Here is a 19,210-nt window from a genome sequence, read left to right as displayed (position 1 = left end):
GAATCACTAGTTGTTCGAAGTTGGCCCAATCGTCCTCCTCCTTCAGTTTACTGGGTCTGTATCTGCGGTAGAGCCATTCGTTCTCTAGGAAGAACCCAGGAATAATGTCAGGTTGAGTCTCAGCCTGGAAGAATAATGGTGTCAAGGTAAGATCTTCCCTCTTTAACTTACGGAACTCCAACGTGGTCAGTTTCGGGGGTAGTTTCTGAGGGTCTTGAGGGACAGCGGTAGCAGTAGAGTCAGCTGGCTGTGGTCGTGCAGCTTGTGCACGGGTGGTCACTAAAACCGGAGGAGAAACTTCATCACTCTCTTGAACCTTTGCTGGAACATACTCAAAGATGGGATTATCCATTACAGAGATACACACCTGGGGTTTGTCCATGACGATCAGGTTGGTCGGTTGCAGGTCTTCTGCCAAGTCGTTGCCCAGGAGAAGTTGCACTCCAGGCATGGGAAAACGCTTTTCCCTGATGGCGACTTGGACTTCACCGGTCACGAAGGGACAATCCAGGTGGACTCTGGCGAGTGGATAAGGAGTGGTAGCAGTGAGGTCAGTGATGAAGACGGTTTCCTCGGTGTAGGCGATATTGGGCACAGCTGATTTCAAAATAATTGATTGAAGAGCCGCTGTGTCCCTCAAGATCTTCAGTTTGAAACGTCCCTCCGGATCTGAACCGTTGGTAGAGACAGTTCCAGGATACAGGTGTTTACTGAAGAGAGAAAGATCATTAACACGAACACCAACATTCATCACAGGCTTACCGGACATAGGAGGAGTCTGTTTGGGTTTAGTGGATTCAGTATTACCTTTGTATTGAGACTTACCACATTTATCTATGGTATGTCCATAGAGTCTACAATACTTACAGTACAATTGCGAGCCAGCTTGATCGGTACTCACTTTCTCGTAACTGTACTAAGACTTCTTACTGGAAGGTGGTTCTGGTGTCAGCCGGTGGATGAGGCTGTAAGTGTCAGCCGACTTAGCACATTTTAGGTAGTCGGTCTCTTCTTTATCTGCTAAATATAAACGGACAGGAGGAGGCACACGCCTCAAGAATTCTTCAACTAGCATGAGGTTGACGAGTTCTGCAAAGGTAGAGACATGTGCTGCTTCCAGCCATTTCATAAAATATCTCATTTTGGTATTAGCAAATTCTAGAAAGGTAGTGGTACTCACCTAGTTGTACTCACCTAGTTGTGCTTGCGGGGGTTGAGCTCTGGCTCTTTGGTCCCGCCTCTCAACCGTCAATCAACAGGTGTACAGGTTCCTGAGCCTATTGGGCTCTATCATATCTACACTTGAAACTGTGTATGGAGTCAGCCTCCACCACATTGCTTCCTAATGCATTCCATTTGTCAACCACTCTGACACTAAAAAAGTTCTTTCTAATATCTCTGTGGCTCATTTGGGCACTCAGTTTCCACCTTGTCCCCTAGTGCGTGTGCCCCTTGTGTTAAATAGCCTATCTTTATCAACCCTGTCGATTCCCTTGAGAATCTTGAATGTGGTGATCATGTCCCTCCTAACTCTTCTGTCTTCCAACGAAGTGAGGTTCAATTCCCGTAGTCTCTCCTCGTAGCTCATACCTCTTAGCTCGGGTACTAGTCTGGTGGCAAACCTTTGAACCTTTTCCAGTTTAGTCTTATGCTTGACTAGATATGGACTCCATGCTGGAGCCGCATACTCCAAGATTGGTCTGACATATGTGGTATATAATGTTCTGAAAGATTCCTTACACAAGTTTCTAAAGGCCGTTCTTATGTTAGCCAACCTGGCATATGCTGCTGATGCTATCCTCTTGATATGAGCTTCAGGGGACAGGTCTGGCGTGATATCAACCCCCCAGGTCTTTCTCTCTCTCTGACTCTTGAAGTATTTCATCTCCCAACATCTCCCAAGTGATACCATGTATCTGGTCTCCTGCTTCCTACTCCTATCTTCATTACATTACATTTGCTTGGGTTAAACTCTAACATCCATTTGTTCGACCATTCCTGCAGCTTGTCCAGGTCTTCTTGAAGCCTCAAGCTGTCCTCCTCTGTCTTAATCCTTCTCATAATTTTGTCGTCGTCAGCAAACATTGAGAGGAATGAGTCTATACCCTCTGGGAGATCATTTACGTATATCAGAAACAGGATAGGTCCAAGTACAGAGCCCTGTGGGACTCCACTGGTGACTTCCCGCCATTCTGAGGTCTCACCCCTCACTATAACTCTCTGCTTCCTATTGCTTAGGTACTCCCTTATCCACTGGAGCGCCCTACCAGTTACTCCTGCCTGTTTCTCCAGCTTATGCATCAACCTTTTATGGGGTACTGTGTCAAAGGCTTTCCGACAGTCCAAAAAAATGCAGTCCGCCCATCCTTCTCTTTCTTGCTTAATCTTTGTCACCTGATCATAGAATTCTATCAAGCCTGTAAGGCAAGATTTACCCTCCCTGAACCCATGTTGATGGGTTGTCACGAAGTCTCTTCTCTCCAGATGTGTTACTAGGTTTTTTCTCACAATCTTCTCCATCACCTTGCATGGTATACAAGTTAAGGACACTGGCCTGTAGTTCAGTGCCTCTTGTTTGTCACCCTTTTTAAATATTGGTACAACATTAGCAGTCTTCCATACTTCTGGTAGGTCTCCCGTTTCCAGTGACCTACTATACACTATGGAGAGTGGCAAGCTAAGTGCTCCTGCACACTCTTTCAATACCCATGGTGAGATTCCATCCGGCCCAACAGCTTTTCTCACATCCAGCTCCAATAGGTGCTTCTTGACCTCATCTCTTGTAATTTCGAACCTTTCCAAGGTCACCTGATTTGCTGCCACCTCTCCTAGCACCGTGACTTCTCCCTGTTCTATTGTAAAGACCTCCTGGAACCTTTTGTTGAGTTCTTCACACACCTCTTTGTCATTCTCTGTGTACCTGTCCTCGCCCACCCTAAGTTTCATCACCTGTTCCTTCACTGTTGTCTTCCTCCTGATGTGACTGTGTAGTAGCTTTGGTTCGGTCTTGGCTTTATTAGCTATATCATTTACATACCTTTTCTCAGCTGCTCTTCTCACACTAACATACTCGTTCCTGTTTCTCTGGTATCTCTCTCTACTTTCTGGTGTTCTGTTATTACGGAAGTTCCTCCATGCCCTTTTGTTCAGCTCCTTTGCTTTCATACATTCCCTATTAAACCACGGATTCTTCCTTAGCTTCTCTGTTTTTTCCTGTTGGGCTAGGACAAACCTGCTTACAGCCTCCTGACATTTTTGGGTGACATAGTCCATCATGTCTTGTACAGACTTGGTTCCGAGTTCTGTGTCCCAATGTATATCCCATAGGAATTTATTCATCTCCTCATAGTTTCCCTTTCGGTACGCCAGCCCTTTGTTTCCCAGTTCTTTTTTGGGGGTGATAATTCCTAGCTCAACCAGGTACTCAAACCTCAATACACTATGATCACTCATTCCCAAGGGGGCTTCCAACTTAACTTCCCTTATATCCGACTCATTTAGGGTAAATATCAGATCAAGCAAGACTGGTTCATCCCCTCCTCTCGTTCTTGTCGGTCCCTTGACGTGTTGACTTAGAAAGTTTCTTGTTGCCACATCCAGCAGCTTAGCTCTCCATGTGTCTGGGCCTCCATGTGGGTCTCTGTTCCCCCAGTCTATCTTTCCATGGTTGAAGTCTCCCATGATTAGTAGCCTGGATCCGTTCCTGCTAGCCACAGAAGCTGCTCTCTCTATTATATTGATGGTGGCCAAGTTGTTTCTATCATATTCCTGTCTGGGTCTTCTGACATTCGGTGGGGGGTTATATATGACTACTACTATAATTTTCTGTCCTCCAGTTGCTATGGTGCCTGATATGTAGTCACTGAAACCTTCACAGTTCTGAATTACCATCTCTTCGAAACTCCAACCTTCTCTTAGTAGCAAAGCTACACCACCTCCTCCTCTCCCTTCTCTCTCTTTCCTCACTACATAGTAGCCCTGTGGAAACACTGCGTTTGTTATGGTGTTTGTTAGCTTTCTTTCTGTGAGTGCTATTATATCTGGGTTTTCTTCTAGTGCCCATTCTCTGAGTTCACTTGTTTTATTAGTAATTCCATCTATGTTAGTGTACATTGCCTTGAAGCTCACTTTCTTCAGTTCATTTTCTTGTCCCTTTCTTGGCGAGCATTCTGCTGGTGTGGGAAGCTTTTCAGTGGGTGAGATGATCTGTGAGGTGGTTTGCAGGGTTTCAGGGGAGTTTGGGGTGAGGGGTGGGGGTTTCATGGAAGGGGGGACAGGTAAAGTGTGGGTTAAGGAGATAGGGGGGACATGGAGGATACGGGGTGAGGGGGGAGGAGGGATAGGGAGGGTATGGGATGGTACTTGCCTTCAGGTGGTCACGGAATTTTCTTCGGTAGCTTTCGGTGGAGAGAAGGTAGGCGTCCAACACTGCTTGTTTCAGAGTCTGGTAGTCATTCTCAGACGCCAAAGTACTGAGTGTAACTGCAGCTCTACCTGTGAGATGTAATCTGAGAAGGGTAGCCCATTGGTTGGCAGGCCAACTAAGTTGATTAGCAAGGGTCTCAAAGGTGGTGAAAAATACGTCGACTTCTGTCTCTACAAATGGTGGCATTAACTTACTTGCATGTGAGATATTGAAACTTACAGGAAGACTGGCGGTAGCTTGCTGGCGTTGAGTGAGGTGTGTAGTTTCCAACGCGAATTCTCGTTGACGACATTCCATAGCCAGAGCTGCTTGTTGTTTGTCATGCTCGCGTTGCATCTCCAGGTGGCGTTGTTTTGCTTCAAGCTGTACTCGCTCACGTTCACGGAGTATTGCATCTCACGTTCTTGTTCTTCTTTCCTCAAGGCAGCTTCTCGTTCTTTGAGGGCGATTTCACGTTCCTTTTCTTCCTTTCGTATGGCAGCTGCTTCCCTTTGCTGCTCTCGTTCGATCTTGGCAAGTTATAGTTTGAGTTTCATCGTTGCCAAAATCAGGTTTATCTGCAATAGAGTAAGTTTCGTGAGTTTCAGAGTCAATCTTACCTTCCTCTAAGAGATGATCCAGTAACAGGTTATGCAGCTCATTTTTGTTGGCTCCATGAGGAACTTCTAGTTGATATTCATGTGCAAGAGTTTGTAATTCAGTCCTCTTGGCACGACTTAAGTTCCCTATTTCACCTGCTGGATCTGCATGGAAAGCTTGGAGACGAAACATGGTGAAATTAGCAAATAAATGCACAACGAATATACTGTTGTGATATGGTGTTATCTTCTTGAGTTATCTTGAGATGATTTCGGGGCTTTTTTTTAGTGTCCCCGCGGCCCGGTCCTCGACCAGGCCTCCACCCCCAGGAAGCAGCCCGTGACAGCTGACTAACACCCAGGTACCTATTTTACTGCTAGGTAACAGGGGCATAGGGTGAAAGAAACTCTGCCCATTGTTTCTCGCCGGCGCCTGGGATCGAACCCAGGGCCACAGGATCACAAGTCCAGCGTGCTGTCCGAGAGGACAGCACGCTGTTTCCTGTCAGAAACAGGACAACGTGGCAACTGGTACCTATCCTGTGGAATCGTTAACAATTAATGTTAATTTCAAGATGGGAACTGATTAATAAATCAAGATCGCAGGAAATCTTGTACCCGGTACTCAGTGTAAGAGGATAAGGGCAAGAAAATCCTACTAAGTAAGCGAAACTGAGTTTCTAAAACAAATGAAACATTTAATTGCCTCAAAAGTGAATTAGGTAGTCCAAGAATGTAGGCATACCTTGCCGAGTCTCTATAGGACATAAGCAAGTTTTTCCCACTGAAATGAAATATGATACTTACAGAATTAGCGAACTTTTGTGCTCTGAAAAAAGAAAGCTAATTCCCTACCTAGGTAAATATCATCATCTCTGACCGACGTGTAGGGGTGTGAGGTGTCAACTGGTGACGAGAACTGCTGCTGAGGTCCCAATTCAGCAACTAAAGTTCGTGCTAGAGGAACTATGGCCCTCTTTATCCTCCTACCGTCAGATTGCAGAAGATTAGGTGCTCTTGACCCGGGGACAGACCACAGTACCAGGGTACCAATATGATGATCTGCCGAAAATATGAGAAATATCCTAGGGACAAAAGATGCTAAACACAAGTAATAACACGGAGGGAGAGATGACCAATTAAGAGAATGACTGAGGCCTACAGTCACCACATAATCCAAAGTTGTCTCACCTTCACCATATGCTACTCTCGGAATGCACAATACACACAGCACCATAGGAAAATAAAGTTGAATATTGAAAATAGTGAAAAGCTACTGTACCAAAGCCAAGTACGCTTACCACAAATTTACGGTCCGGTACTAGTACCTGAGTGAAGCTCCCAGACAGGCCCCCATGAAATGTGACAGTAAAGTGTTGGAGTGTTGATGTTCGGCAGTTCTCCAATGGCAGGTGGCAATGCCTTGTCACATTTACAGAAAAAAAAGAGACTGCTTGCCTGTTTGTCTGTGGTAAGGTAATGGGAAGACATACAAAACACACAATATAAAGAATGAAATTTTAATTACTTTAGAAAACAAGATATGAACAAAGACAATCCCTTGGCTTACGTAAAATTCAAAACAAGTCAACAAACAAAACAACATGAATAATTAATGAATGTAAAATTTACTCTAAAATAAAATGAAGTGCAAGACAATAATAATATTAATCAGGTGCTGAGAATACTGGCTAAAGCTGCCACCTCCCTTAGAACACGACAGCCAGGGCTTAGTCTACCAGAGAGAGATGTCAACTTCTAAGAGCACAGAGATATTCTGAGGAGTACGACGTGAGCTGGCCCAGACGTCAACTCAGGTAGAGGGGGCGTGAGTGCAGGTGCAGGTGCGGTCGGCGATACACCAGCCAATCAGGAGCAGGCAGGCAGAGAATGGGTAGTTTGCTCATTGACGGCAGGCGGGGACAAAGGTCAACAAACTGATAGAAACTGTGAACGCCAAGAAATCCGGACTCCACCTGCCAAAGTTCATTGGGGAATATAAACCTGGATATGCGTATGGAAATGTCAAGACGCACAAGCCTGGAAACCCACTTCGGCCAATCATTAGCCAGATACCCACACCCACGTACAGACTGGCGAAGCGACTCAACGGCCTGCTGACTCCTTATGTTCCTTGCGCCTTCAGCCTGAAGTCTCCAAAGGAATTTGTTGACTTACTGCGGGGCACACGGGCCACAGGGATAAGAGCCTCGTTGGACGTAGAATCGCTGTTTACCAACGTACCTGTGGACGAGACAATCGGAATGATAGCCGACAGAGTGTATCGTGATCCAGCCTGTACTCCTCTTGACATGCCAGAAAATATTCTGAGGAAACTACTCCAAGCTTGTACTAAAGAGGCACCCTTCTTGAGCACGGATGGGCACATGTATAAGCAAGTAGATGGGGTCGCCATGGGTTCTCCCCTAGGTGTCCTGTTTGCAAACTTCTACATGGGTACCATCGAGCAAAAAGTCTTAGTCGACATGAACTTGAAACCGGCCATATACTGCAGGTATGTTGACGACATTTTTACACAGGTACCTGATGTCAGACATCTGCAGAAGCTGAAGGAGGCATTTGAGCAGAGTTCCGTGCTGCGTTTCACTTACGAGATGGAAAAGGATGGGAAGCTGCCCTTTCTAGATGTAACAGTCATGGAAAAGGGCGGAGGTTTCCACACTGCAGTCTACACTAAGGAAACAAACATAGGAATGTGCCTAAATGCCAACAGCGACTGCCCTGACAGGTACAAGAGGAGTGTTGTTAACGCATATGTCGACCGTGCTCTCAGCCACAGCTCAAAATGGAAGCAAGTCGACGAAGAACTCTGTAGGGTAAGGCAGGTCCTAGTCAATAACGGCTTCTCCAATGGTTTCATCGAAGACATCATAAGAAGGAAAGTGAAAAGCCATGCAACCTCTGAAGAGACAACTAACACAACACCTATTCCCCCTATTAGACTATTTTACAGGAACTTCTTTTCCACAGCTCATAAAATGGAGGAAAGGGTCCTGAAAGATATTGTTAATAGAAACGTTATCCCTACAGACAAAAATCAGAGGATACAACTGACGATTTACTATAAAACCAGAAAAACGGCCAGCCTTCTCATGAGAAACTCTCCAGGCACAAAACAGAACGCTTTAAAAGAGACTAACGTCGTCTATGCCTTCAAATGCCCACTTGGGGACTGTAAGCTCCAAAAAACCCAGTATATAGGCAAGACAACAACATCTCTTTCTAGGCGTTTAACGATGCATAAGCAACAGGGCTCCATTAAGGAACATATAATCTCTTCCCACAACCAAACCATCGCCAGAGAAATCCTAGTAAACAACACAGAAATCATCGATAGATACAGCGATAGCAGGCGGCTTGACGTTTGCAAGGCACTTCACATCAAGAAGTCAACACCAGCAATCAACAGCCAATTATTGCACAACTATATTCTACCCACCTCAAGACTCCGCTCCAATATAGAAGCATCAAGAAATATGGACCAATAGGCTTTCTACAAACACTTCTATTCAATACCCATTGTTTGTGTTCTGTCTTGTGTTGATACTTTTAATACCCTATTAATATCCCCTCTTGTTCTGTCTTGTGTTAATGCCACATCACCCCTCCCACCTCACTCAAATGTAGATATAAAATCGGAGATACGTAAGTTCTAATCAGTTGTGTATTTGTGAACTAAAGTCTTTGAAAATGTAATAAGTTTTACGAAACGCGCCCGTGTCGCGTCAGACTAGAAATAAAAATAAATTTTGGAGAATTGATTTTTGATTTACCTCCAACAGTGAAGCGTAATGTACGAAAGATTGAGAAAATTCGTGTTAGAATTATTAATCTTACTTTTTCGGTCATATTTAATAATATATGTCTACAGGAAAGACTGCTACCAAAATATACTAATATATATATATATATATATATATATATATATATATATATATATATATATATATATATATATATATATATATATATATATATATATATATATATATATATATATATATATATGCAATTGACGATCACAAAACACTGATCATTTTATGCGGAAAATCCACCTCATTTCATATTTCTCTGTGGATTTTACGCATATATATATATATATATATATATATATATATATATATATATATATATATGCAAACAAGCCTGAATTGTCCCCAGGACTATATGCAACTGAAAACTCACACCCCAGAAGTGACTCGAACCCATACTCCCAGGAGCAACACAACTGGTAACTACAGGACGCCTTAATCCGCTTGACCATCACGACCGGACATAAGGAAGTGATAGCCGAAGCTATATGAATGAGGTGATTTGAATGAGGTCGGATACTATAAAAGAGGTTATAACATCAAGAACCCGGTTACTGGCCCATAGTGGCCGTAACACTTTGTAATGACTGAGTGGCACTTGGCAGATAAGGCACAAAGGTTTCCCTCATTCAGTTGGAAATGCAAACTTTTCCTCCCACTCTGGCTGAAAATTTATTTTTTCATCTAAATATTTTTGTTTCTTACAATTTATTGACGTTATCTTCCTTCATAAAGTTGTTACTGACACTCTTAAAAATATTTATATGTGAAGTGTGCCAGCCAGGTCTGCACAGTTCAACGTCTGCACCTATACTGAACTCCCTTCAGTAGGTTGTTGTTGTTTTAGAATCAGCTACTCAAAACAAAACGTTCCAAGTAGCACGGACTATGGTGAGCACGTAGTGGACTTTCCTGGCACAGGAGCGGGGCTCTAACTGACTTCCGTAGGTATTGGAATTTTCTATACGTTTCTTTACTATGGATTCGGGTCGAAATTTCTAGAATATTCAAATTCCCTTGAATTTTTCACGAGCCGCATATTAAAGGTCAAAGAGCCGCATGCGGGTCTCGGGACGCAGTTTGGCCACCCTTACTTTCTCATATATCATTGTTTGATACAACACATGTTCGCTAATCACACCTTTACAATCGGTATAATTTAATGACAGACTCACGAAATTTACACACAATTCAGTTGCAATAGTCAGTGTTAATTTAGAACACACTTCTTGCGGTAAAATGTTCAGGTGTTCGATATTTACTCATCTCTTATGGTATCTGAGTGGTGTGTGTAGGAATCCTGGCCCCTGGCAGAACTTGGTCAGTTTTCATCAGAACATCAAATACATCAATCAATCACTCTCTATTTGCAAAACAATACACATAGAGGATAGTTACAAATAATTCTTATGTACAAAGTATACAAGTCCAGTACACTATTCTAACGTTAAGGGTTATGCAGTGAATAACGTTAAGGGTTATGCAGTGGATAACGTTAAGGGTTATGCAGTGGATAACGTTAAGGGTTATGCAGTGGATAACGTTAAGGGTTATGCAGTGGATAACGTTAAGGGTTATGCAGGGGTTATTAAGGGTTATGGGTTAGTGATCTTGCATAGGATAAAATTGGGTGGCTATGATGTATATATATTTCATGGAGATTTCGTGTATATATTCACGATGCAATATCTGCGATCATATAACTTTGAGACTATATATTTGATAACTTTATGAGACCATAAGGCAAAAGTACTGCGGATTGTCTCTTAAAGTGTTTGTCTAATGTGGATGACAATTGTAGAGTTTTTGTTGATCTACAAGGAGCATTTGATAAAGCCAAACAGGAAGTAATCTTATACGAATTAGCCAATCTGTGAATAACAGGGAGATTGCTACATTGGATAAAGGATTATCTACAAGGGAGAAAAGGTCAGGTGTATTACCACGGATACTTGTCTGAGGAACGGATGTATCAGTTAGGTACTCCCCAAGGGATAGTTTTAAGTCCCACCTTATTCAATGTATTAATGAACAGATCAGCATCAGAGATGTATCCTCCAGGTGTCACGACGATCATATATGCTGATGACATTCTTATACAAGGCACTTCTGGGAACAAAATTCAAACTGCTCTTAACATACTTGGTACAACCTATCACAAGTTAGGCTTAGTTATAAATGCAGACAAAACCAAATATGAGTATAGGAAACGATGAAATATAACACTTACTCTAAATGGTGTGGAACTGAGCCGTGTTCAGAAGTACAAGTATCTGGGCATGTATGTTGGATACACATGTGAGAGTAAAAATGCTGAAATAAATCATATCAACACCTTATGTAAAGCCCGTCTGCATCCTCTAAAAGCACTGGCTTTTTCTGGTAAAGGTGTTGGGGTACCTATCTTGCGGATGTTATACATAAGCACTGTTCGGTCCCTGATAGACTACGCAGCACCCGTTTTGTCTTACACAGGCCAAGGCAGAATTTGAAAAAATAGAGCTGATACAGAAAGAGGCTATGAGGATTATTCTTGGATGTCAAAGAAATGCAATGATTGAAATAATGAAAATGGAATTAAATTTACAGAGTGTGTATGAGTCCGTGACATTAACACTAGAGTATCTATTCGTTTCATGCGGAGAAAAGGAGGGGATAAGCTGTTTCAGAGTGTTCAGACCTGCTTGAGTGACGTACACACTTCTAGGAAACTGAGGGAGACACGCTACACGAGGGGATTAGCTCATGACCTCAGGAAATACGATGTACTTGACTGCTGTAAACCCTCTCACCAGTGTAATAGGTCTGTTCCCTGGAAAGTACAGAAAATAGACTTCGAAATTGTACCCCTCAAGGTGAAAAAAATTCATCATGACCCGGGACAATTATGGTGTTTGTATGGAAGCCTAATATCTCGGTTACCAAGAGGCAACACTTTACATGCATATTGTGACGGGTCGATGGCGGAGGATGGCAGGGCCGGTGTGGTGTCCTAATAAGGAAATATACTGTGTTTGGGACTATGGACAGGATAATTGAACTCCGACTTAGTAATTATATATCATCCACACAAGCTGAACTGCAGGCCATTCTGGCGTGTTTGGAGGAAGTACGTCATGACGACAAAATGTTTTTGTATTTATCAATAGCCGAAGAGCACTTGATTCCTTAAACAGTCGAAACCCAGTCTTCATGTCCATAGTTGAGGATTGTAAGAAAAGGATAACTGAGATACAGCTGAAAGGTCATAGTGTGAAATTCATGTGGATTCCATCTCATGTTGGAATAGTGCTCCACGAGGTGGCGGATGACTTGGCCAAACGTGCCACATCAAAACCACAAGTTAACATTGAATGTGAATTCACAATGAGACAAATAAGAAGCAAAATCAGAAATATTCAGGCACAGGCAGAAGTGGAGAGGAGAAGTATGATGTATGAGAGAAGTCAAACCATGCAACACTACATGTATGTGAGTCAAAACACCCATTTCACTTATGGTAAAAGGAGAAATGCTTGGAGTGACTCTGTGTACATGCGGCTCAGGCTTGGGTACAAATATTACTGGGAATATGGGATAAGTGTTCATGATAATGACACGAAGTGTAAACTATGTGGTATGTTAAGGTCTCACACCCTGGCCCATTATGTTCTTTATTGTCCGTTGATTAATGTATATAGAAACACTGAGATAAGGGCTGTTCCTGAACAAATAGCCTGGATGTGTCACAACAGAAAAGTGATGATATTCTTGAGAGATATAAAAATTTTGCACCAAGACTGTAATCTTTTGTTGAATTATCTACATGTATCTTGCAATTTGTCTATACAGTATACCTAGGTCATAAAAGTATTTATGTGTACGTCTGATACCATAATACTTGTGTAAAGGAGGAATTGAATATGTTTATCTCTCAGAATGTTTGGTAATATGTTTATTGTTTGTGATGTGTGTATATGTATGTATTAACACGATGTACTGAACGGGGTGTGAATAGCTTGAGCCACCTCATCCTTTTGTGTGTATTTTACCTCAATAAACTTATCTCAATCTCAATTTCAATGTCTTGGATAACTTTATTTGACTATATCTTGTATTACTTTATAAGACCAAATCCTGGGTAACTTTATGAGACTATATCCTGGATATCTTTATATTCTGGATAACTTTGAAACTATATTCTGGGTAACTTTGAGACAACATCGTGGATAACTTTAGTTTACCTTTTCTTGGATAACAATGAGGCCATAACAATTATATAAGTAAGTATCAAGAGAAGACATCAGTTTCGGAACAGTATATAGCTCTGAACTTTCGAATATATGAGACTGCAGAATATTTACTGACCAATGTGATGTCACATCCATATATATCCAGCCGCACCCACTCCATTATTCTTGACAATATCCAGAGGTAAGTCCACAGCGTTACTTCCTAACCAATTTTTACATTTGTGTTTACGTCCTATCCATTGCTTCGTTTTCTAAATATTGCTTCCCATTTTTACCACGCTAATAATACCCTGTCTTATATCTTCTTCGTTTGAGAGACTGAAGAGGGCAGTGAATAACTTGGCCATCGTCTCCTCTGGTTACACGGCAATGCATCCATAATGTAGCATTGTACATCAGTTATACTCAACACGATCCAACATCCCGTTTGTATGTTACTCGCCCTGTAATACTGGATTCACGGAATATCTCGTATTATGATAGACCTGTATACAAATACAAATAAAAATATTTATTCAGGTACAGTACATACATACAAGGTGAAATACAGAAGTGGATGGATTTATAGTTAGAGCTAGTACATACAATGCCTAAAGCCACTATTACGCAAAGCGTTTCGGGCAGGAAAAACACTAAGACTAAAACTTAATGTTAACTTACATTAAAGTATAAATTGAGTTTAGAAAAAATAAGAAAAAATGAAAAAAGGGGGGGGGGAGAAACATGGCAGAAAAAAGAGCAAAAATTCAATTTGGTCAACAAACAGCATTGTTTAAAATCGTAGACATGGGTTGACATTTAGGGGTAAGGTAGGTTACATTGAGTTAATTAGGTGGTACTTAGTTTTTATCTGAAGCTGGTTAGGAGAAGTACAGTCTTTAACAAAATTGGGAGGGCATTCCACATTCGAGGTCCCTTGATTTGAAAAACATTTCTAGTTTGACTAAGTCGTAGTCTTGGAATATCAAATAAGTATTTGTTTCTGTTGAAGTGCTCATGGGATCTGTTACAACCTTCTAGGAAGCTTTTAAGGTCAGGATTGACATTCCAGTTCAGCGTATTATATATAAAATACACATGAGAGGATGTGCAGTGACTTAATATCTAACATATTCAGAGATTTGAGTAAGGGTACCAGTGACATCTGGGGCCAGAGTTAGATAGTGTCCTAATAGCAGCTTTGTGTTGAGTAATTAGAGGACGTAAATGATTTTGGGTAGTAGAAACCCAAGCACAAATACCATAGTTGAGATAAGGATAGATGAGAGAGTAATAGAGTGTCACCAGGGCAGTGCGAGGTACATAATATCTGATCTTAGAATGAATGCCAACAGTTTTTGAAACTTTTTTTTATATATTTAGAATGTGTCCCTGGAAATTCAGCTTGTGGTCAATGAGAACGCCAAGGAATTTGCCATCTACTTTGTTACAAATTTGGGTATTGTTAATCCTGAGATTTATTTGATTTGAGGATTTATTGCCAAACAAAATATAGAAAGTTTTGTCAATATTGAGGGTGAGTTTGTTGGCAGTTAGCCAGTGATGGACTGTATTTAGCTCAGTATTCACTCTGACATTTAGAGCAAGGGGGTCAGGACTGGAGTAAATGAAGGTCGTGTCGTCAGCAAATAGAATTGGTTTAAGATTTTGGGAGGCATTTGGGAGGTCATTGATGTAGATGAGAAAGAGGAGAGGGCCAAGTATGCTGCCCTGGGGAACACCAATGTAGATGGGTATGGTGGGAGAAATTGAATTATTCACAGAAACATATTGGAGCCTGTCAGTAAGGTAAGACTTAAGGTACTGCAGGGAGTGATCTCTGACTGCATAATGTTGTAATTTAAGAAGAAGGTTTTGGTGGTTGACAGTGTCAAAAGCCTTACGCAGGTCCACAAATAACCCAATAGGGAACTCATTTTTATCAAGAGCTGTATGTATCATGTTAATCATACAAATAAGTGCATCGTTAGTGTTTTTTGGGGTCTGAAGCCATATTCACAACAGCTAAGTATATTGTGTTTGGCTAGATATGAGTAAAGCTGCTTGTAGATAAGTTTTTCAAATATTTTAGGCAAGTTTGGCAGAATTGATATAGATCTGAAGTTGTTAACATCAGTGGGATCACGACATTTGTGGACAGGGGTTACTCTCGCTTTATTTTTTAGAATATCTGGAAAGGTTTAGAGTTCAATTGACTTCTTGAAAAGCAATGAAATGGCAGGAGCTAAAAATCTGGAGGCATTTTTGTAAATAAGAGTTAGTATCTCCTCAAGGGCACTAGACTTGGTTTTAAGGGAAAGGATTATGTCAGTAACATCAGTGGAATTAGTAGGCACACTATTAGTACAGAGACTGTGGATAGTTACCTTTAAGATATTCCAGAATATCAGTACTGGAAGATGGAATATCATTTGCAAGGGATGACCCAATGGAAGAGAAGAACCTATTGAACTCAAAAGCAGTGTCAGAGGCTGAAAGCAGACCATCATTATTGGACAGGAGTATTGGTTTGTTATTTAAAATCTTTGATCCCAATATTTGAGAAATTGTGCTCCATATTTTCTTAATGTTGCACTTTGTGTGGGTAAATTTATCTTCGTAGTATTTAGTTTTGGCTCTCCTAATTATTTTAGATAGCAATGATGAGTAATTCTTTAAAAATTCTTTGGAGACGATTCCTAACCTATACATCTTTTCAAGGTCATGATTTTTATTAATGGATTTAAGTATTCCCTTTGTAAGCCAAGGATTGTTTAGCCTTTTAGTTGTGACTTGTTTCGTTACCATAGGACAGTGGGTGTTATAAAGGCTGAGAGTTTTTTGAAGAAAAAATTGCACTGCTAGGTTGATGTCCCCTATGTTACCTAACTCGGACTCCCAGTTGACATTATCAGCAGCAGTTATAAAATTGCCTATAGCAGTTTCATTGTGCAGCCTAAAGCTTATCTCCCTTGTCTCTAGAGGTGGGTTGGTAATGTTAGTTAGGAGAAATGTGGGGTAATGGTCTGTAGTGCTATCAGTGATTATCCCTGAAGTAAGCAGAGAGGTTATGTTGGTCCAGATGTGATCAAGAGCTGTGGCAGAACTATCAGTGATTCTAGTAGGCTTAGTGATTAAGGGTATGAGGAAGCATGAATTCATGCAGTTGAGGAAGCTGACAGCAGAAGGGTTTTCAGGCTCGCAGAGGTCAATATTAAAGTTCCCTTCGATAATTAGATGGTTTTTGTTCAGTCTGTTATCTAATATTAGATTTCTAAGATTAGACTTGAATTCGGACACATCAGTGTTAGGAATTCTATAGACTGCTCCCACAGACAGGACAGACTCGGCACCCGTGACTCTGAAACTGGCGAAGATATACTCCCCACAGTAGTCTCTAGTTCTAATTACTTTTAAGCATGTTAGTTCTTGGTGGTAGCAAAGAGCAGTGCCACCACCTCTCTGAATTAGTCGACAGTTGTGAACTGCTGAGTAGTTAGGCATGTTAAAGAGTTGAGTAGTATCCTCTTTTAACCACGTTTCAGTAAGTATAATAAAAGAGAATTTGTTGTCAATAGTTTCAATCAAGGCACTAACATCATCGAAGTGTTTGCTTAGTGATCTTACATTCAAGTTAAGTACAGAGATATTGTGATTAAGTGTTAATACATTGTTTACATCATGAGCTGTAAAATATCTGCAATTTTGATCATTAAAGTGATGATTGTCATAGATAGTGGATAAGAGGTTTAGTTCTGGGTCTATACTTGTTTGCATAAGAAGGCTGGTTGTAGGAAAACAAGGCAAGAATGGCAATTACCAAACAAAATTTTGATATAAAAGGGGGGAAAAATATAAATATAAACAAGACTATACAAGACGAACATAAAATGAACAAAAAAAGAAAAATGAGGTAGATTGCTTACAAGTACTCTCAGGTACACTGTAAGTAATGATTTGCATTTTGAGACACAGGCAAAGCCAGGGGTACAATGGAGTAAGGGAGTATGGCGAGGCTAGGCAACCTAGATAATAAATGAAAGCAAAGAAAAAAGTTGAATAATAAACATAGGCAAGTTTAATCTAATGATTATTAACTATAAATAGTTTAGTTATGATCCTGTAATTAATAAGAACTAGAGAAAATATTAATGCACTCAATTAATTAAGTCCAATAACTGACTAATATAAATTCAATTAAAATTTCCTTTAAAAAAGTGTAACAAAGAGACTTTGGATACGTAGCCCGCACTAGGTGACAAGGGGGTTAATTATGTTGACTCATTGAGAGGGATAATAAGGTGAGACAAACCACATTGGGAGAGGAAAGTGTTGAGGTTATCCTCATTAGCAATTGTAAACATTTTACCTCCTGAAGTCTTTCTCACTTTAATCACGCCATCTCTAACGAAGCACTGATCAATCGCAGCTGGGTTTTGTTTGCGGATTTGACGCAGGCGGTGGAGGAGTTGCTGTCTTTTTCTAGTTAAGCACTCGTTGATGTAGATTCCCTTTTGTTGGGATGCAGCTGTCCGGATAATTGTAGTACTGGGATTAAGGTTCGCTCTCTCGGTAGTTCAAGGCGGCAATCAACCTGCAGTTGTTATTACAACCAAATTGTACAATCATATCTGGGAAGTAATTACTTTGTTCTTCCTCCCTGGCAGACTACAAGTACTGGGAGGACACCAGTGACGACTTCCGGCCCCTGGAGGGCTCTCTGCTCCCGCTCTGGAAGTTCACTACCCACAAGACTCGTGACCTTTTGGTGGCTGACGTCTGCTGGAGCCCAGCATACCCCGACCTGCTGGCTGCTGCCTACACCCCAAGTGAGTCCTGTTTGTACCACAACAGCATACCCCGACCTACTGGCTGCTGCCTACACCCCAAGTGAGTCCTGTTTGTACCACAACAGCATACCCCGACCTGCTGGCTGCTGCCTACACCCCAAGTGAGTCCTGTTTGTACCACAACAGCATACCCCGACCTACTGGCTGCTGTGTATACTCCAAGCACACCCGGTGTACCATCCCAGAAGAGCAACTTTTTTAGTCCTTCCTTACAGTGAGCATCCTAGCCAAGTTGGTACAGCGATACCCCAGTATTATACAGGTCAGAGATCAATAAACGAGAATCCAAGGGAATGAAATGTTATTTCTCATTGTTATAAATTTAATTGCTGTTATGGGGGTATAGAGTATTAAAGGAGAGAGGCCAACAGTTAGAATCAAGGTGTATCAAAATTAATGGAGATCAGATAGGCCCAGCCCCCAGTGAGAACATAAAACAATATTACTTTAGTGGCTTAAGGTCCATACGTCAGCCTAGAGGTTTGATCACTGATCACCTACACAGGAAGAATGGATACTCCTTTAAAACTAACTTATTTATTAAACCCTCTTAACAACCCCCATATACATTAACAACAATAACAATAACTACTTTACCACACTATCTTACTTTAAAGCCTTGGTCCACATAGGCAGGATACAAGGTTTTACAATTAGGACAAGCTAGGGTAAAGTCTACTAGGCAAGGGACACTAGCAAGGACTCTAGGTAGCTTGGTACCACTTGAGCACACGTGGTTCCACTGGAACCCCTTAGAGTAACTAAGCAACATAAACACTAGCGTAGCCTATACACATTACTACACACTTATGCCAGAAAACGAACATGCAGCACGGTACTTAGCTTGGTAAACTAGACACAGGATAAGGTAAGGGAAGAGGAGGAGAGAGAGGAGGAGGATACAGAGCAACACAGGAGAGGTGTTGACTCAACCACAGCAGTCCAGAGAAGAGCGCACGCCAGGCGTCCAGTCTCTGAGCTCCCAAGTTGTTGTTGTGGTTGCCGGGAAGATAACCTAATTGATCGTGCAGCTACAAACAATACAAGTCTTTACCGGCCTTTGTTACTTTACTAGTTCTAAGAGTAGTTGATAATTAGTTCACTCATTAATAATCAACAACAAGCTCAAGTCTGAATGCTCTGTGAGAAACAAGATTCATCTTACGTCTGGCAAGGACGATAGGAGCAAATGCGCATCAGCAATCGTATCAAATAATGTAAAGTAAAATATTTAGAGCTCAATTTGACCTCTGGTTTCCAACTAAGGAACCCAGGGTCGTAACACTCTTCATATGTTGGAGTACAATGTATA

General features: G+C 41.4%; 1 protein-coding gene across 1 annotated transcript in view; it reads left to right on the top strand.

Moving 5' to 3' along the window:
* Positions 1 to 18,077, top strand: part of LOC123755126 (dynein intermediate chain 2, ciliary) — a 120,396-nt gene extending 102,319 nt beyond the window's left edge. Inside the window, exon 7 of the mRNA XM_069332541.1 lies at positions 17,716 to 18,077. Within this exon, the coding sequence (XP_069188642.1) occupies positions 17,716 to 17,942 (227 nt within the window). The 3' untranslated portion in view covers positions 17,943 to 18,077. The remainder of the gene's footprint in view (positions 1 to 17,715) is intronic.
* The last annotated feature ends 1,133 nt before the right edge of the window (positions 18,078 to 19,210 follow it).

Source organism: Procambarus clarkii, chromosome 28 (assembly GCF_040958095.1).
Source record: "Procambarus clarkii isolate CNS0578487 chromosome 28, FALCON_Pclarkii_2.0, whole genome shotgun sequence".
Taxonomy (NCBI): domain Eukaryota; kingdom Metazoa; phylum Arthropoda; class Malacostraca; order Decapoda; family Cambaridae; genus Procambarus; species Procambarus clarkii.
This window is presented reverse-complemented; position numbering and strand designations above follow the sequence as displayed.